The 20,179-nt window shown below is 47.2% G+C and overlaps 2 protein-coding genes across 3 annotated transcripts in view; one reads left to right on the top strand and one right to left on the bottom strand.

Moving 5' to 3' along the window:
* Positions 1-18: 18 nt before the first annotated feature.
* On the top strand, positions 19-5,092 carry LOC117759950 (nardilysin-like; the record flags this gene model as incomplete). The annotated part of the gene is made up of 10 exons (XM_034582501.1): positions 19-182; positions 606-768; positions 912-943; positions 1,211-1,349; positions 1,801-1,848; positions 2,762-2,814; positions 2,904-2,987; positions 3,073-3,280; positions 3,680-3,769; positions 3,959-5,092. Coding segments are annotated over 10 exons (1,203 nt in total), but the record flags the coding sequence as incomplete, so codon positions are not given.
* A 44-nt stretch (positions 5,093-5,136) lies between these two features.
* The window catches only part of LOC117759949 (FRAS1-related extracellular matrix protein 1-like), a 32,472-nt gene continuing 17,429 nt past the window's right edge, over positions 5,137-20,179 (bottom strand). Inside the window, exons 18-36 of one of the 2 annotated variants that reach the window (XM_034582498.1) lie at positions 19,910-20,098; positions 19,531-19,727; positions 19,175-19,400; positions 18,439-18,583; positions 16,002-16,143; positions 15,649-15,853; positions 14,139-14,403; positions 11,977-12,397; positions 9,953-10,154; positions 9,690-9,834; positions 9,224-9,353; positions 9,072-9,144; positions 8,836-8,985; positions 8,447-8,745; positions 7,829-7,873; positions 7,434-7,589; positions 7,245-7,354; positions 5,767-5,852; positions 5,137-5,690 (exon numbers count right to left, since the gene is read on the bottom strand). In XM_034582498.1, the coding sequence (XP_034438389.1) occupies positions 5,488-5,690; positions 5,767-5,852; positions 7,245-7,354; positions 7,434-7,589; positions 7,829-7,873; positions 8,447-8,745; positions 8,836-8,985; positions 9,072-9,144; positions 9,224-9,353; positions 9,690-9,834; positions 9,953-10,154; positions 11,977-12,397; positions 14,139-14,403; positions 15,649-15,853; positions 16,002-16,143; positions 18,439-18,583; positions 19,175-19,400; positions 19,531-19,727; positions 19,910-20,098 (3,389 nt within the window). In that variant the 3' untranslated portion in view covers positions 5,137-5,487. The remainder of the gene's footprint in view (positions 5,691-5,766; positions 5,853-7,244; positions 7,355-7,433; positions 7,590-7,828; positions 7,874-8,446; positions 8,746-8,835; positions 8,986-9,071; positions 9,145-9,223; positions 9,354-9,689; positions 9,835-9,952; positions 10,155-11,976; positions 12,398-14,138; positions 14,404-15,648; positions 15,854-16,001; positions 16,144-18,438; positions 18,584-19,174; positions 19,401-19,530; positions 19,728-19,909; positions 20,099-20,179) is intronic. The other variant, XM_034582499.1, reaches the window with a different exon arrangement.

Below are 20,179 nucleotides of genomic sequence, written 5' to 3'. Positions count from 1 at the left end.
CTCAGTGAGCGGTGAGAGATTCAAACCCACACGTCTTCCCTCGTCTGTGTTCAGCTGCTGTTGACGCTGATCGTGGATCACCTGGCGGACTTCAGCGCCGAGCCGGGCGTCTTCACCATGTTCTCAGAGCAGCTGAAGAAAACCTACTTCAACATCCTCATCAAACCGGAGCGACTCGGGAAGTACGTCACACAACCTGCTGAGGGTCGGGGGGGTGGGTGGAGCCAGTCCCAGCTGGCAATGGGCAAGAGGCGGGGTTTACCTGGACAGGTCACCTGTCCATCACAGTAGTGACACACACAGACATGTTTGATCCAGACCCAGATCACCTCCTCTGGGGCCTTTCACACCTGATATTCAGGTTCAGACTGAACCAGGTGGGTGTGAATTTGTCTCAGGCTGAAAACTTTGGGAACTTCTCAGTGAAAGGCTCTGGTTGGTTTAGTTTCCTTTGGACAGAGCCAGGCTAATAGTTTCCCTCTGTTTCCAGTCTTTATGCTAAGCTAAGCAGCTGCTGTGCTCAGACGTGAGAGAGGAACTAACCTGAACATCGAACTCTGCAGCTCGACTGTAAGAAACAACACACTGTCCCTCTCTCTCTGCAGAGACGTTCGTCTGCTGATCCTGGAGCACTGTCGCTGGTCAGTCATTCAGAAGTATCAGGCCGTTGTCAAAGGTCTGACCGTCGACGACCTCATGGCTTTTGTCACCGGGCTGAAGGCGGAGCTGTACACTGAGGGACTGGTTCAGGGAAACTTCACCAGCACGGTGAGACACACACAGACCAACACATCACAAAACAAGTTGACAAAAACTACTGGACACATCACCAGGAACCCTGGTGGAAGGATGATCCTTCTAGTTTACATCTAGTTCTGTTTTAATCTGTTGCTCGATGTTTCCTCCACCAGGAGTCCAGGGAGTTTCTGCAGTACTTCACCCAGTGAGTATCCTGCTTTACACATTAATGTACTTTACATGTATAATTTACATTTGATTCAAAAGTGAGAATTCTGTCATCTGACAAAGAGTATTCACACCCCTGAATTCTTAAAATGTCATTAAATTACAGTGTTGACGGTGTTAAACATTTGGATGTAAAGATCGATCCATTGAGTTTTTATTATTTACCAGAAGAAACAAACCAGATGATGAGGACGATAGATAAGTTGATTTAAATATCAGTCTGACCTGGTGTGTGTCCCTGCAGGAAGCTGCAGTACCAGCCTCTGTCTGCAGAGGTCCCCGTGTTGTTCCGGGTGGTGGAGCTGCCTCACAATAATCATCTCTGTAAAGTCAAATCTCTCAATAAGGGAGACGCCAACTCTGAAGTCACCGTCTACTACCAGGTGAGAACGAGGAGAAACGTGTTCCTCTTGATTTCTCTCCTGAGGAAACGTACGTTTCTATCACACCATGACGGTAAAGAAATGTCTGCAGCTCAGCACTGAAAACAATCTAAAGATCCAACACAGTTTTTAGTTTGAGGGTCACAGATAAATTCCCAGTTTCACTGAACTTCAGCAAATACGATACAAATGTTGGCAAAAGAAAGATGTAATTTTTTACTTTTCATTTTAAATTTAAAAAATGATTAAACAGTAATATAGGCAATAGAACAAAGTGTATATAAAAGAAGCACTAAAGAAAGAAATGAGGAACTGAATCATATTTAAATACATAGATACATATTTAGGTGGACTGAGGTTTGTTCTTCGGCTGAGGATCATCAGTTCACGTGTCTCCTCTCGTCCTGAACATCCATTGTTGTGTGTTAAAAGTTGAATCTGTCTGTTTCAGTCGGGGCTGAAGAACCTCAGAGAGCACGCCCTCATGGAGCTGATGGTGGTGAGTGTTGACACGTTTTACACAAACTCACCAACACTAGTGACGAAGCTGAGAAGGTCATTCTTCTTGTTCTTGTAGAAGAAATCTCAGCGTAGACGAGTTTAAATACGTCTTTAATAAAATACACCTTATGTTTCAGTCTGTCTTTATCGTCTAACATCTTCAGTTGATGTGAAACAGCCGCTGCTGCATCTGTAGAGAACTTTACAATCCATAGTGTCACTGTTTCTTTAATAAGGCGGGGTTTATATACACGTCACTGCTGATTGGACAACACCTCTGACACACCCACCAAACCAGAGAAAACGAACCTCGTACACAGATTTTAGCCAAAATGTCGTTCAACCTGGAAACGCTAGCAAAACGCTTTGAGATTGAACGTTCCGCAGGTGAAGCGAGAGCAGAGACTGACGTCTCCGACACCGGTTCAAAGGAGTTAACCAATCGCAACGGAGTGGAGCAGCTGGCCAATCAGAGCAGAGTGGGCTTCATCAGGAGGGGGGTCTTAAAGAGACCAAGAGTTTGAGACAGAGGCTGAAAAGAGGAGCTGCAGCGATGGACAGTCTGAGGACAGTGACGACTGAACATTAGAGCATGAAAACATTTTACAATAATAACACTAATCAAAAATCCCCATGAACATGAACAGAATAAGTCTCGGATGTTGTGAACATGTCAGCTGCTGAGATTGTGAAATATAACTGCAAATACATGTGTGTAAGTTTTATTTTACTTTAAAATGGACTTTTTCAGGTCAGACTCTCCTCACTCTCGCTGCAGCTTTATCTGTTGTGCTGCTGCAGAAAAGTCTTATTATGATATTATAACTGCAAACAAGTCAAAACAAGTGCACCTGTAAAACTTGTGTTCCTGTCAATGTGACTTGTGTCCTCATGTCCTCGTGTCCTCTCAGATGCACATGGAGGAGCCCTGCTTCGACTTCCTCAGGACGAAGGAGACACTGGGGTGAGTGGTGTTCATTTGCACTGAGATAAACTGACCGATGATGTTTCTCGAACCGTCCCAAACAAGCCTCTCTGATCCTCGACCTCCAGGTACCAGGTGTACCCAACCTGCAGGAACACCTCAGGAGTGCTGGGCTTCTCCGTCACCGTGGAAACACAGGCCACCAAGTTTAGGTGAGGTGACTTTGTTACCGTGGAGCTCCAGAGAAGGTGACAGCTCAAAGCCGAGCCGTTAAAGAACGTCTTCTTCTCCTCGCAGCACCGACTTTGTGGAGGCGAAGATCCAAGAGTTCCTGGTCAGTTTCGGGGAGCGTCTGGCGAGTCTGAGCGAGGAGGCCTTCAGGACCCAGGTGACGGCCCTCATCAAGCTGAAGGAGTGCGAGGACGCTCACCTGGGAGAGGAAGTGGACCGCAACTGGTTTGAGGTGGTCACCCAGCAGTACGTCTTCGACCGGCTCAACAAGGAGGTGAGACACAAAGATATTTACACACACGAGGACATTTCTCTCTTGTTTTCCTGTTTTAAACGTTATAAAATAAAGCTCCTGACCCTCTGAATTCATTTAGTTTGCGATGTCAAGTGAAATGAAACTGAACAGGAAGAAGTTCAAAAAGCTCAACCTGACAGGTTTTCATCATTCAACAGCAATAAAGTTGTATCGTTCTGTTCAGCCACCTGTGAAACAGTTTCACCTGCTGTTATATTTTCATCAACTCATTTCTCTCCAGCTGTTTTCAGAACTGCACTGAAACGAGTCGGACCCGACAACCTGCTGCTGCTGCTTCACAGGACAAACGCTGACTACAGTCCTGTTTGTGATCCAGGTCCAGTCTGTGGTTGTAACCTGCTGTGGTCTCTGTTGCAGATCCAGGTTCTGAAGCTCTTCACTCAGGAGGAGCTGGTCTCCTGGTTCCTGGAGCACAGAAACACCAGGAGCAGGAAGCTCAGTGTTCATGTGAGTTTGATCTGGAGGCTCAATTTAAACATGGGATCTCTTCTGTGTTTGGTTCTAAATTATTGATTTATGGAACGAACACATGATCAGAAAACGAGTCTGTTTGTTTCAGAATCTGTCGTATGATGATAGAAGCTCCACAAGATGTGAGGTGATTCTTTAACTCGTGTGTTTTCTGTCTCCGGTCAGGTGGTGGGTTTCGGGGTGGAGGAGAACGACCCACCGGATCAGGGCGTCGCCTGCGGCTCAGACGGCTCTGACAACCCCCCCACCTCATCCTACGGCGAAGTCAGCGAGCTGACCTTCCTGTCGGCCTCCTCCCCGTCACTGCAGGACGCCACGCTCATCACCGACATCAGAGCGTTCACCTCCTCCCTCCCCCTGCACCCCTACCACAAAATCCTCAGCTAGGCCACTCCCACTGCAGAGCGACGACAACCTCCAGTAAAGACTGACACAGTAACCATGGAGATGACTAGCACTCGTAATCACACTGGTCAAAGAGGACGAGTTTAGGACACGAGCCGAGAAACGGTTCAGAAATGTTAGTTCTTTTCTTTTATGTGATAATGCTGTGTTCATGTCCTGGAGGAAAATGTAGCTCTGAGCTTCTCATTGATAAAACATGTTAATTCTATTAGCACCAAATCACAACTTTCGTTATCTCAAGGCACTTTACACTTTATCGTAGAGCCCTTCGGCTGTAAATAAAAATGGACGTAATGGACGTCTCCACTTCCTCCAGAAAAGAAGCGAAAATATCTCAGATACAAACGCTGCCATCTTGTGGTGGTGACGTAATTTACAGTCAGAGTATAATCTGATCTAATCATCAAACAACAAATTCAATCTGTTAACATGGAGGAGGTTTATTACCTTTACTGCAGCCAGCCACCAGGGGGCGATAGAGATGCTTTGGCTTCAGTTTTGGGAGCCGTCATGTCGTCCATCTTTATTTACAGTCTGCTTGAGACCTCAGTGTAAAATGTTTGAACTTTGACCTTAAACCTAAATTAAACCAAGTCTGTGACAAACAGGTATTTTAATTATTATTTATAATAATTTGTGGAAACTTTTAATTGAAGCGTACGTCACAGTTAAACAAATCAAGGTGTCGAAAAGCCAGAGATAAAATTTATGATCAAAATGATAATAAACACAGAAAATCAATAAATCTTCTCACTGAAGAAGCTGGAACCAGAGTTATTAAAATATTGAAACATTAAAAGTGCAGCAACGTGACGAGTGATTCACCAGTTCCTCCTGATTGCTCTGTGAAAGGAGATTTTCCCAGGTGCAGTGAACGCAGCACGATGACTCAGGGCTCTGGTTTGTTATAAAAGGGAGGAGCTTCTCTCTGGAGTTCACGTGTTCCCACGTGATGTTCTGTTATTTCAATGTGTAGATCTGAACAGAAAGTGATGGCCAGTACCAAACTGAGGCGGAGGACGAGTTTGACATTAAAATAATCCGACATCTTAATTACATTTTCAGTTCAATGGCATTTAAAAATAGCTACTGATTGTTAATTCTGTCTTAAATGATAATAAAAAATCTTCAAGTGTTTTTAAAATGTTTTTAAATTATTTGTCTCAGTTTTTAGTTATTTTGGTTTCTACAGCATCTTTATTATGATAAAAATATGAAAACTAATGTTCAGAGCAGCATCGTTACGTGATGAGTTCCTGCCGGTCGTCATGACGACGCTGTGAATATCCTCAGTGTCTCAGAGCCGGAGATGAACAGATGAATGCGTGTTGAGTTTCTGCCGAACAGCTCGAGGAGATCCAGCTGCCGGGGTTTTCAACCAGCACACAGCCGCCCCCGGAGCCACTGCGGCTCGGCAGCGCCCCCCTCAGCCTGGAGAAGGACACTGAGCGACCGTCCGCCCACGTCCAGCCCCTCGGACCTGCAGACAGACCTGAGGAGCAGGGAACGGATCAGCAGCTGCTCCACACCAGCTGGAACCTGAGGCCTGAACGTGCTGCGTCACTCACCGATCCAGAACGGCTGCTTCCTGGAGAACCTCCACAGCCAGGACATGTCTCTCCTGGAGCGCACGCTGGTCAAGCTGCTGTTGAACCTGTGAGGGAATCAAACCTTTCCATTAACTCCAATTAGTTCCCATGGCAACCGCTGGGATTTCTGACACGTTTGTGAAACTAATATGTTTTGTTTCCAGATTTTCCTTGAATAAGAAACGTGAAGTGAAAAGTTCAACAACAACTTTAACTAACACATCGGTACTAGTGTGTAACACTGTGTTTTACTGTGTTTGTGTGTGTCTGTGTGTATTACTGTGTGTTTGTGTGTATTCGTGTGTGTGTGTATTACTGTGTGTTTGTGTGTATTCGTGTGTGTATTCATGCGTGTGTCTGTGTGTATTACTGTGTGTATTGTTAAGACTAAAATCTATGTTTTTCTTTGTGTGTGTGTCTGTGAAGATGGCAATGAAACTAAACTTTAAACAAATGCAGTATGTTAGACAGGTGGGGGGGCAGGGACAGTTTGGGCTGAATATGTGGGAGAATGTGTGGCCTTCACATAGTGACTGTTAGTAGCCGCTGCTGGCTGGTTTTAATCTTGAAGTTGATGTGTGTGTGTGTGTGTGTGTGTGTGTGTGTGTGTGTGTGTGTGTGTGTGTGTGTGTGTGTGTGTGTGTGTGTGTGTGTGTGTGTGTGTGTGTGTGTGTGTGTGTGTGTGTGTGTGTGTGTGTCACATCACATCGCAGTTCAGTCTTGCACCTGTCTGATAATGCCTGTTTGAGAAGACTGTACATCTGTGGCGTACAATACACTGTACTTTAACTTGTTCTCATACCTAACTTACTATATTACAGCCTAAACTCCATCAGCTTTATTCAAACATCACACATACATGAATGCACTGTTTTCATAAGAAACTGTGACCTACCCTTAGAAAGAATTCCAGCAGCTGCCACTAGGGTCTGAAGGACAGATAGGAACGGCACATGCCATACTGAAGACTCACAAGCTGTCAGCCGATTCAAGGCTTGTTTTAAAACACCAAACCAAACTGTCAGAATGTGAAGATTTGCCCAGCAGCGGTCAGAGGAGGGACGAACCTGGAAGCGGCTCCTCATCATTGGCGGATTCCAGTACCTTGAGGCTGGGACCAGGGGTTAGGGCCTGTGCACTAGCCACGTGACTCCCCCTCGTTATTGACCAATGAAGTTCTACCTACTATTATGAATATTGCACCTGTCGTCCGTTCGGGGCGACTCTTGACTTCCCCGTGCTGTTAGGCGGCCTGGGCCTGTACGTTGAGTGCACATAGCTATGTAGTAGCTTTTCATTGCTTCTAAATAAATACTTTTTGAACCAAACCAAGACCGACTCTTCTCATACCTAAGGATAAAAGAACACGCCAGTATTCATGTGTGTGTCTGTGTGTATTCATGTGTGTGTCTGTGTGTATTACTGTGTGTATTCATGTGTGTGTCTGTGTGTATTACAGCAGCGAGCAGGTTCTCTCAGCGCTGGCCCAGGTCGCCACAGACGAGCTGATGATGTAACAACGTCTCCTGTAGTGAGTCCAACCATCAGGACACGAGCTGCTGAACGACTGAGACACAGAGACACACACTTCAGACACACAACAGAACCAGACAACAGTGTGTGTGTGTGTGTGTGTGTGTGTGTACCTTGTGTACCTTGTGCTGCCGTAGCTCTGGTGCTGGATGATCCATCTGAGGAGTGTCACCAACTCGCCCCTCCTGCAGGGGGCGACTGTGAGACCAGCTCAACGCAGAGTCATCCGGCTTCAGTTCCTCCAGACGAAGAGGAGTCAGACTGTGGAACTGAGGAAGAGGAGGAAGAGGAGGAGGACATCACGTTCGTTCATTTATTCATGTGTTTGTGTGTGTGAATTTGTGTGTGTCTGTGTTGTGTGTTGTGTGTTGTGTGTGTGTCTGTGTTGTGTGTTGTGTGTTGTGTCTGTCTGTGTGTGTGTGTGTGTGTCTGTGTGTTGTGTGTGTCTGTCTGTGTGTGTGTGTCTGTGTTGTGTGTGTGTGTTGTGTCTGTTGTGTGTGTGTCTCACTGTCCACACTCGGTCTCCAGGCGTCCTCTCTCCTGACAGATGAACCTGAACAAGGTTCAAACATTGATTATTAATTCAGCACATTGATCAAATATCTTTTCACAGAAGAAGTTTCAGGTTCATGAAGAAGAACGTTAGAAACGTGTTTATTAGAATAGAACCTCGTGTTTTAACCATGACCTGAAAACAAAGATGGCGACTCGTCTCCACTTCCTCCAGAAAGACAGACTAAATGTCTCCGATGTGAACGCTGCCATCTAGTGTTGGAGTCTGAGACTGTGCAGCCGTGATCGTGGGCGGAGCCGAGGTATCGAGGTGCGACACGTTAAAGGAGGAGGTTCATGAGCTATACTGCAGCCAGACACCAGGGGGCGAGCCAGAGGATTGGGCTTCACTTTCAGGGAGCTGTCATGTCGTCCATCTTTATTTACAGTCTGGTTCTGTCGAACAGGCCGACAAGGCAACAAACCTGATGTAATGTGAAAGGAAACCAGCAGGTGGCAGAGTCTCTGGTTTTCTCTTTATATTCTGTGTGAAATCTTAAATCTCGTTAACTATTCACACTGATCAATGAATCCTAATGAACTAACTGATGTGGGACAGACAGACGTCTCTGACCTTTACTCCTCCATGTCCGACTTCGCTCGCCGCCGCGCTCGTCCCTGGCAGCCTCCTGCTGTGGGGGGGGGCGTGGCCGGGCCCCGCCTGGTCCTGTGGTTCCCGCTCTCCGTAGTCCAGGTAGGGCCGGCGGTTGGGGACGTCTCCTCTGGGAGGGTGAGGCTGGTTCTCCCACATCAGCTCCGCCTCGATGTCGGTGACGGGGTCCTCGTCCTCCTCCGGCCTGGGGGGGTCAGGGAGGCGAGGAGGTGGAGGCTTCCCGCCCTCGTCCACCACCAGTTCATCGGGGTCGCAGCTTCCTGAGACAACAGACACGACTCAGCTCAAATCTTTCAGTCTCCATCTTCCCTCAGTGCTGAAGTTATTTCATTGACAGTTGAGTGTCCGACCTCCTCTGGGGTCGATGACCTCCACGCTCGCTGACGTCCTCTGGCCCAGGACGGCGTTCTTTGGATTCTTCAGGGCGACGGTGAAGGTCTCGTGGTTTTCCTCCAGGCCGTCGTCCATCAGGTAAATGTTCCAGGTTTTCACACTGACGCCTGAAACCAAACAGGATGGAAGTTATCACCATTACACTGATTTATGGATATATAGATAATGTAATATATAATATATAACTTCAGACCTGGGTCAAACTGGATGAGAGAAGCTGAGCTGTGGGTGAAATCTCTTCCCAGTTTGGCCGAACCTTCCTCCACCTGCACACACACGACAAATCCTGAGCTCTGATTGGTTCCATGTGTTTAACACTTTCTCTGCAAGGCCGCGACGTCGTACCTGAATCGCAACGTACGCCGGGTCCAAGCTCCTCCCACTGCGCTGGATCTGGATCTGAAGAGTCCCTGAGGTCTCACAGGTTCTGTAGCAGGTCGCAGACAAGTCCACCCGGGACCAGAACAGCTCTAATCTACAGGGGACACACAAACACACCATGTATACACACAATACACAACACATGATATATGATGATATATATACATCATGTCATTTGATGTCAATGATTTAAATGTTACTGTATTCATTTACTTTGTGTCTTTGATGTTTTCTCTTTGTGAAGTTCTTTGTAAGAGCAGTTTTTAAAGTATATATGTACACACATTATAATGACGTGTAGCACAAACAGGAAGTCTCCAGTCTGTTCGTCTGGAGACTGAAGGGTTCAATAAGGTCGAGGCCATAAGTATGTGGACACAAGGTGATGGACACGTGTCCGTCCCTCAGCAGCAGCTCCTCCTCCACCTACACTTCAGGCAGCATCGTGTTTCCAGCCGGGTCCGTGAGGCGGAACTCGAAGCTGTCGGCCGTCACCTCCATGTCGGCCGGGAGGACGAACACCACGGCCCGCTGGTCCACGTCCCGCTGGGTGAAGCGACCTCGGATGTAGCCCCCTGGTGGGACAAGAGGACACAGCAGCTCAGCACTGACACCACCAACACTCTGGACCGGACCTCGTTTCATTTTCACAACCAGAGAGAAACGGTTCAGGAGCAGAGCTGCTGTCCGGACCTGTGAGGCCGTTCTCCAGGTAACCGAAGTGAGGAGGCCTGCTGATGGAGAACTCCAGCTCCTCCGTGGGGCTGTCGGGGTCGGACCCCTGCAGGTGTTTGTTGGTGATGAAGAGGCCGAAACGTCCGGCCCCCAAATCCACCACCGTGCTGGGGCTGCGTCTGGTGGTCAGACTGGGAGGGGTCCTGTCAACCTGGTCCACCTGAACACAGAGGAGCAGAGGAGGGCTCAGAGCGTGTGTGTGTGTGCGTGTGTGTGTGTGTGTGTGTGTGTGTGTGTGTGTGTGTGTGTGTGTGTGTGTGTGTGTGTGTGTGTGTGTGTGTGTGTGTGTGTGTGTGTGTGCGTGCGGCTACATAAACAGCAACATTAAGGCAGATAAACACAATTGGTTTAAACACAAAGACACAACATGTGTGATCACACAAAGCTCCTTCGTCTCCTTTGTTTCAGCTCAATGATGAAATACAGATAATTCATCTCATGAACCAGATGCGTCTCAGAAAGTGAGAATATCCTGAATAAGGTTCAATATTTGAATGACAGCCTACAGCTAAAAAACTACATATTGCTTTTGGACTTTGAGTAAATGCAGTGTAAAGTATGTGTATCAGTGTAGTTCAGAACAATTCATGCAGTAATTTGTGCTTAAGGTGCAAGAACACACTTGTCAGAATTAGGACAGTTCTCTTTTCTAAGTCCTTTCTTGACTTAGCTCAGCAAATATTCAAATATTAGGAGATTCGGGATTTTTGGAAGGCAAAAGAAAACTAGTGCTACGTTGTAGCACTGACGGGCCCGAGCACACACACGTTGAAGCCTGTTGCGGTCGGTGGAGAGAGCGATCAATGACCAAGCGCCCGTCTCCACGTTGCACGCGTTTTGCGCACTGCGGCAAGGACAAACGCTTCACTTCCTGCGTCCGTCACGTGATGTCGATCCTTGCCTGCTAATTGCTCATTACGATCCACGCTATCAATTGCATATCACACTGTGAAAATTTTATGTAAATTGAATGATAGTTGTAAAACAAAGCTTATTTCCTGTTGCCAGTAAGTGGCGCCATCAGTATTATTACGTACAGACTAATAGATCCGTTCAAGTTGGGGCTCTGATGTAGCGTGAGCAATTTTGTGTCAATTGGACAATGTTACAACAAATCAATTTTCACACTGATCAATAGGTGGCGCTATGACCCTGAGGAAATATTGACACATAGAGCTGTTCAGGCTTGGACTCTGATCATGTGACAGAAGTTCCGTGGTGATAGGACGATGCACAGTGGAGTTATGACAACATCGTCTCCTTATACAGTCATACTGTTGTTGTACTGTTCCTAGAAAAAGAAAAAATATATATATACTACATATATAAATATATATTTATATATATATTTATATATTTACTATAATTGTATATTTATATACAATTATAGTAATTGATAATTCATAGAGATTGATTGCTCCTTCAGTTCCCACTTCTGTCCACAAGGTGGCAGTATTGTACTGCTCTGGGAGGCGCTATTGTCACATGATCAGACTCAGATCTGATGATTTAACTTCCTGTTTCCTCGTCTTCCTCCAAATGGAAATGATTTTCAGCTGATCTTTTTTATTCACTTTTAAGAAATAAAAGAAAAAGAGAACTGATCAACAGTTGACTGATGGTGACAGAGATTTATCAAACTAGAGGATCGATATTAAAATCAATATTAAAGTGAATATGTGTTTAGATTAAAGATGAGAAAAGACATTTGAAGATTTTGACTTATTAAAAAATAATGAATGAATTTAACTGTGGCTCCGCATAAAAATACAACAGTTGAATAATCAGTTCAACAAATCATTGTAAAATGTTAATGATGAATCCTTTTAAACACAAACACACACACAACCTAACAATTCCTCCAATCACAAACAGTCTCAGGGTGTTCGCCACCTGACTGTGTGTTTGTGTTGTGTTCTGTTGTGTTGCGTTGTGTTGTGTTGTGTTGTGTTGCGTTGCGTTGTGTTGTGTTGTGCGTGCACCTGTATGTTGAACACAGCAGGCTCTTCTCTCAGTTGTCCAAACTCCAGGTATCCTCTGTTGTTTCCGTCAGTCGACAGGAAGTAGAAGCTGTCGATCTCTGCCGGGCTGCCCGGGTCGTGCCGGTAAGCCAGGTCCAGCCTGTCCACGTCCATCTGGGTGAACCTCAGCGGGGGGGTCAGGGGGGCTCCTCTCAGCAGCAGCTTACCGTGGCGCGGTGGCTGCGTGATGATGTAGCTCAGGTTGGCGGTGGGGGTGTCGGGGTCGGTGAGCTGCAGCCGCTCGGCGGAGATGACCTCTGTGGCCCCGTCCTGCAGCCGGAGGCCGACATTGCGGTTGAGGGTCGGGGGGATGCGGTCACCGTGCTCGATGGTGAAGTGGAGGCTGCCGCTGCGTGACGAGACGCCGTTACTGACGACGAAACTGGGAAGACAGACGTAAACGAAAAGCCAACGTCAAATAGTTTCTCTAATACGATAAGTGTTATTAATAAATAAATAGGATCAGATTTTACGTCGTCGCATTTTGAAAATAATATAGTTGCAGCCTTAAATAACGCTGGATGACAATCTACACTTATATACAGCGAGAAACAATTTCTGTATCCAATGTAAAATATATAAATATGAATCTTTGCTACACGTCTGCAGCAGCATCCAATCAGAAGAAATGAAGAAGAAGAAGAAGAAGAAGATGAAGATGAAGAAGATGAAGATGAAGAAGAAGAAGAAGAAGAAGAAGAAGAAGATGAAGAAGAAGAAGAAGATGAAGAAGAAGATGAAGATGAAGAAGAAGAAGAAGATGAAGATGAAGATGAAGAAGAAGAAGAAGATGAAGATGAAGAAGAGTACGAAACGTGGTTAAGTCAAATTAGATCAGTAGCTTCAATCCTCACACACACACGTTTGTACTTCTGTCTTAGTGAGGTAACCTGAACCAAACTAAATACATGAATCTAATTCTAACCCTAAAACCAAGTCCATTCAAAGTGGGTCAGAAAGTGAGGACCGGCCAAAATGTCCTCACAAAGATATCTGTACACACACAGACACACACACACACACTGTGGTGACAACTGACAGAGCACTGGACCTGAAAACGAGCTGTGTGTGTTTGTACATGTGTGTATTTTGTCGTCCTCTCAGTCGTCTGCCAACACAATCTGCCTCTGAGCCCTGCAGCTGACAAACTGCCCCGGGCCTCAGCACACCGGCCACCACACACACACACACACACACACACACACACACACACACACACACACACACACACACACACACACACACACACACACACACACACACACACACACACACACACACACACACACAGGCCCTGGTGTAACATCTGGCTTCGTTGTCGGCCATATTTGCCCAGGGACGGGCGCCTGTGGCCGGCGCTCTGGCCGCCATCGTGCCAGCACTGTTGTTATTTTCCTGATAATGCTCATTCATCATCTGCTGTCATGACAACACACGATGCTCAGGTGTGTGTTTTTAGATGTGGACACAAGTGAAAGTTTAGAAAGATAAAAAATAGTTGCTGTACAATCTCCATCAAACTACAGTATGAATGATTGACAGGTCACTGGGACCTGATCATTGAATCTTCACATCCCTCAGAATCACTGTGGTTCCTTTTATTCTGTCGTTGAGGCGTCACATGACTGTTGAGGACTTTTTGACATCCTCCCACATTACAGTATCTGTCACTATATATTAAGTATAGTGTATATTCTATCTGTACAGGAGAGTAGAGCCTGTCTGGTTCCACAGATCCTCCTTCTGTCTCTAAGCAGAACCCAGGTCAGGTTATAGATAAAGGACCCACAGGACATTGTGGTGTCTTCACTCTTTGTGTGTTTCACCAGACGTGAGGACACAATGTGATCCATGAACACACACTTTACACTGAACTGTCCAACAGGATGCAAACACCTCCATGTAACAGAGAGAGGGACCTTCATGGGTGAGGCAGGGTGAGGGAGATGTACTGGGAGGCTGTGGGAGACATGTTGTTTCACCTCCTGGTCTCCTTGATGCATCAGCTGCTGCCTGACTTCTCCTTTCACCAGCTTCCAGGAAACTCCCAGACCAATGACCACGGAGCTGAAATGTGCCGTCACCATGACGACTGAAGTGAGTGTTGCTGTGAGTTCCCTCACCTGAAGGAGTCGGACTCGGCGTCGTGGCTGTTGTCGTGTGTGTAACACACTCTGTGGGCGGCGACGTCCAGCTGCGTGAAGCCGGTCAGCGGGACTCCGGGCCGCCGGACGCCGTGGACGAGGCCGCGTCGAGGCGGGACCGACACAGTGTAAACAAGCTCCTCCGGACGCCCCCCCGTGTCAGACGCCAGCAGGATGTCGGTGTTGAGGACGACCCGCTGCCCCTCCCTCAGATGCACTGCCTTGCTCAGTAGCACGATGTCACCTGGAGGCCGACAGAGGGCAAAGGTCAGAGCGCTGCAGCTTTTAATCTTTCTATTCATTTGGGAATTGATTTAAACCGTGGTTGAAACGTGTGTGTGTGTTCCTGTACTTATACATTTGTGAGGACCGTTTTAAGCACAGACTTACAGAGTGAGGACATTTTGTCTGGTCCTCACTTCTTCAATGGACTGAGGGTCAAGACTTTAGGGTTAGGTCTGGGTTAGGGGTTAGGGTTAGGGAATGTATTATATGATTATGCCAATGAGTGGATGGCGTGATGGGGGGGTGGAGAGGATGGGGGACGTCTCTGATTGGTCGACAATGTGGTGGTTTAGACGTTTAGTTTCAATGAGCGCAGCTTTTCAGATTCACACACACAAGTGGTGGCTGGTGGGGGGGGCTTCGCATGTCAAAGTGTCCTTGGGAAAGAGGCTGAGCATAGATGTGTGTGTGAATGTGTGTGAATGTGAAAGTGTTCTGTAAAGAGCTGTAAACATACAGACCATCTTCATATCTATAAAAATATAGAACAGAGAGAAACAGAAAACATGAACCTGAAACTTCACACATCAAAACTGAACTAAAATGTAAAAATCTAAACAGGCTGAAGCAGTTTTTTGGAGTGGTGCTGGAGGAGGAGGAGGAGGAGGAGGAGGAGGAGGAGGAGGAGCACCCAGAGGAGATGAGCCAACGCCCCTCCACAGCTGCTCCACCTCTCCTCTGTTAATTATTCACCGGCTGAGGAGGTCGTCCGTTTCTCACCTCGGCTCCTCCAGGATCAGAGGGCCCGGAGCCAGAAGGGCCGAGGCCTCGAAGCACCGTGTTCACCCGACTGGCAAAGCTGGCACAGCGAGCTGGAAGAGGCTGGAGGGGGGGGCCCTCAATAATGAATGAAGCCTGGCCGGGGCCACAGAGGGCCGAGGTGTGTGAAGGTGTAAACACGGACATTTGTTTGTGTGCCAGAACGTTCCTGTTGTGACTTCAGACATTTTATGATCTGAGCACCTCCTCCTCTTCATGCTCCTCCTCCTCCTCCTCCTCCTCTTCCTCGTCCTTAAAGCAGCTGGACGTCAGATGTTTCAGGAATTAACTTTTAAATCAGCCTCAGTTTTTAGTTTCCTCGCTAACGTGCTAAACTACGATGAAGGAACATGTTGAACTTCATTACTTCCACATTAACATTGAGCATTTAGCTCCACAGTCTCAGGTGTTCTACAGGTGAGGGATCGGTGAGTTGACCTCTGACCTTTGTGCACAGTCTGGACGGAGATGAAGAAGCTCTGAGCAGGAGACTCGTTCTCCAGGTCGCTGAGGGTGAAGCGGAAGCTGTCGTGACCTTTGAAGGCAGCGGCGTTGGCGTTGCTGTTGTGTTGGTACCACAGACGGTTCAGCTCCACGTCGTGCTGAGTGAAGTTCTGAGCGGCCGACAGCTCGGTCCAACCCGACTCCGTCTGCAGAGTCACACAGAACCGATACAGACCAGTGAGTCCTGAGGCGTCACCTGGTTAACAACCTTTAGTTTGAAGGAATAAATGGATGAGACACACACACACACACACACACACACACACACACACACACACACACACACACACACACCTTGAGCTGCAGCGTTCCAAACCGCGGTGCAGCGTTGATGAAGAAGTACACCTGGTTTGGGGGCGTGTCCATGTCCTCGGCCTCCAGAGCTACACTGGAAATCACCCTCCGCTCGCCAGAGTCCACCTCCAGCCCAGCGTTCCTGGAACACCAACGAAGAAGAAACTGTAATATTCACAGTACATTTAGGGGACAAGCTTTAGACTTTTATTCATGTTTGTCCAAGACTGTAAATAAAGACGAAGACACGTCTCCACGTCCCCCACTGGGAAACAAAAAGCCAAAATATCTCAGATACAAACGCTGCCATCTTGTGGTGATGACGCCATTTGGAGTCTGTTAGTGATCAAGGTATCGAGGTCCCGCCCATACCCACGCTCAACCAATCAGGAGTCAGTCTCAGCTGTCAATCATCACGTCTCAGCCTGTTTTATATCATCAAATAACTGATTCAAACCAAACTGATCAGAAACACTTGAACAAACATCAGAGAGAGAAGAACGACCTGAAATGACAGAAACATCTTTACAAACATTTATTTAACGTCTACTTTGATTCTTTAGTTTGGTCCATGTCCCATCTGCTAACATGGAGGAGACAACCAGGGGTCAATCAACATGTTTTGGCCTCACTATGGGAGCTGTCGTGTCGTCCATCTTTACGTACAGTTGTCGATCTACGTCCAGTGTTTACTTTCATCTCTGTGTTTGGTCTCCTCCACCTGTCCAGGTAGAGGGCGGAGCCTTTTTCCTAATGACACGTACATACAGTGTCATTAAAATATAGTTTTAGCTACAGGATGTAAAAGTATCAGAATCTTTCTTCCTGCACGTGACGGACAAAGATACTGACGAAGTTGAAAACTTGAGTGAGAGCAGGTTTTCCAGGAGGGATCATGGGAGATCTGTGGAGGTGGTGTTGGGACAGGAGGTGGTGGTGGTGGGGGGGGGGGGGGGGGGGTTGAACATCAGAAACCGTCTGGCTGCTTCTTCACTCGGAAGTAAAATCCACGCAGGACAGAAGCTGCCACGTCCGTCCTGCAGGAACGCAAAAACAAGGAGGCCGGCATCTGCCAAGTCTCGGTGTTACTTCTGCCTCGGTGGCCTTTACAGGACCAGCTCGGCCTGTGCCACCGCACCCCCGCACCCCCGCACCCCCGCACGCCGACAACTGATCTGGGGACAGTGTGGAGGTGGGGGGGGGGGCATGATGGGACGGCATGAGGAACCCAGTGAAGGATGAAAATTCCCAATCACTCGTTCACTCTTCTGTCGTCCTCTGTAAACACCAGGTCACCCCCCCCCCTCCTCCTCATCCTCCCCCAACACCCTCCCCCCCCCCCATCCTCCCCATGTTGACTCCACTGCAGCAGTTTGACTGACGATATTAAACCAGTTGCTGTTGTAAACGTGTGTGTCTGTAATGTTGTGTTCTCTTGTCCTGTGCTGTTCCAGATTTATTCATTGTCACTTTTTATAGTTTGTGTTCAGAGCTTTTTATTATCAGTCTGTGTTGCAGAGTGAAGATAGAAAACTTTGTGTTCATCCTACCTGGTTTATCTGCACTGAAGATTTAATGTTTTCATCAGATGAATCTGAATTTTCTTCCTAATTTTTCACGTGTGTTTATATATAAGTTTGAATGATTTACTGAACTGTTGTTATCATGTTAAACAACGACACAATCTTCAGACCCAGTCACGACCTTTCAAAATAAAAGTTGCTCACCAGGAACAGATGATATGAATGTTGTTGCCATGACGGAGATCAACACCAGAAAGTCAAAGATGTTTCTGTCATTTCAGTTCTTCTCTCTGACGTTTGTTCAAGTTTCTGATCAGTTTGGTTTGAATCAGTTCTTTGATGATATAAAACAGGCTGAGACGTGATGATTGACAGCTGACACTGACTTGTGATTGGTCCTCGATACCACGCCTCCACTCCACCATCACTACTGCACAGACTCTGACTCCGAATGACGTCATCACCACAAGATGGCAGCACTTGTATCGGAGATATTTTGGCTTCATCTCTGTGCAACAGGAGGAAGTGGAGACGTGTGGTCGTCTTCAGTCTGTGACCGGAACAAGATGAGAAACAGAATCTCATCACATTTAATGTCAAAGTGTAAATTATCAGCGTCAGTGTGTTGAAATCTGGACCATAAATAAAACGTCCTTGTTTATTATTGTTCACAGTCACTTATTTTATAAATATAAAAAATACTCACACACACGTTTCCTCAAACGTCACATTAACAAACTATTTAACACTAAATCCTCATATCATCTCTCACAAATCTGAGTGTGTGTGCGTGTGTGCGTGTGTGTGTGTGTGTGTGTGTGTGTGTGTGTGTGTGTGTGTGTGTGCCTGTGTGTGTCTGTGTGTGTGTGTGTGTGTGTGTGTGTGTGTGTGTGTGTGTGTGTGTGTGTGTGTACTTGAGCAGTCGTGGTTTCTCGTCGTTGACCGGCAGCACAGTGACCTGAGCCGTCCCCCGGACTGTGTGGACGCCATCTGTCAGCTGCAGAGCCACGGCGTCCTCCAGGGTTTCTGTGTCATCGTGCATGTACATGATCTTCATGCCTGTGGAGGGAGGAGGAGGAGGAGGGTGATGATGAAGAGGCAGGTGAAAGTGAGGGCAAAGATATTTGGCATTGAGTAGAAGAGGAGAAGGAGGAGAGAGATAAATAATGTATAATTAGTTATAAACCAGGTGCTTCCTCCCTGAAAAGGAATTGGGGATTGTTGTTGTTGGAGGTGAGATCTGTGCTGAGTGATGTTCTGGTTTATTATCTATATCTATATATATATAGATATAGATATAGATAGATACTTTATCTTTGTGGAAACTGGACGATAAATTAACGTGGAGGAAGAAAAGCGAAAACAACACATCCGGTGCTTTATGGTCTGTTTGACTCTAAATGATCATAATTCACTAAATGAACATCAGCTGTTTGAAGAAGACTTGAAACTAGAGACTGAGACAGAAACTCCTGAATGTTTCCTGACGTTATAAAGTGAGAAGTCACTTTCTATAGACTTCTATAGAAACTACCAGTGGAGTCCCCCCCTGCTGGTCACTACACAGAAGACACGTTTCAGGCTCTTCTGCATCGTCTACGTCCATTTTTGGTCCCACACTCTCAGAAATAAAGGTTGTCGGCTCCTCACCCTGTCGCAGCTCCTGCAGGGTGAAGGAGGTGACGGGGAGGCTCCTCTGCAGGAGGTCGGCCCCCATCTCCTTGTAGCGGCTCATCTCGGCACCGTAGATTCCGTTGATCAGGCGCCCGTGAACCGGCGGCTGCACCACGGTGAAGCTGAGGAGGTCCTGAGGGGCGTCCAGGTCCAAACCGTTCAGTATGGACGGAGTCAGCTCCCTGATCCCACCCTCCTTCACCTGCAGGAGGACAACAACAAGAACCTTACAACTGTGTGGCGCCCCCAGGAGGGTGTAATGAGTATTACACACCAGAAAGCCCTGATTTTCTCAGAGCTTTAGCGCTGAAGTGAATCTGCAGTGGACGTACGGTGAAGTTGGCGAGCAGCAGAGAAGGCGTCTCATCATTGGTTGGATTGATGATGATGTAGAAGGGGACGTGGGCGGAGCGATGCAAGCCATCACTCACACTAATGGACAGCTGGTCAACTGTTGGCTCCGCCCCTTTGTGTTCAGATTGGACGTAGTTGATGAAACCAGAGGTCAGATGGACGAGACTGAAGGATTCTGGGAAAAAACAACCTCCAGTCAGGTCATGTTTACCTCAAACACACGTTTCTATTCTAGTGAGGACACATGATGGATTCTCAGCCTCGAACCCTCAACCGTCACAACTTCAATCCAGATGTTCACCTTCAAACAGACGACCAGTGAACAATGTCCTCACAAACAGAGAAAGACCCACTGACCGACTCGGACTCCTGCGTTGCTCTTCTCAGATCCAGGCGTTGGCAGCGTGTTCTCCAGGAAGCCGTGCAGCGGCGGGGTCTCCAGGTGAAAGGTCAGCTGGTCCTGGGCGCTGTCGGGGTCTGAGGCCCCCAGGACCCCCCCACACAGACATGCTGAGGAGCCCTCGTCCACGACCAACAGGGACTCACCTGGGACAAGACACAAGCTGCTCAGTAACATGAGGACAGTTCACAAACAGCAGCTTCCTTAAGTTTATTTTGCCTGAAAAG

Source organism: Hippoglossus hippoglossus, chromosome 4 (genome assembly GCF_009819705.1).
Source record: "Hippoglossus hippoglossus isolate fHipHip1 chromosome 4, fHipHip1.pri, whole genome shotgun sequence".
Taxonomy (NCBI): domain Eukaryota; kingdom Metazoa; phylum Chordata; class Actinopteri; order Pleuronectiformes; family Pleuronectidae; genus Hippoglossus; species Hippoglossus hippoglossus.
The sequence above is the reverse complement of the archived record's forward strand: the minus strand, read 5'-3'. Positions and strand labels throughout refer to the sequence as shown.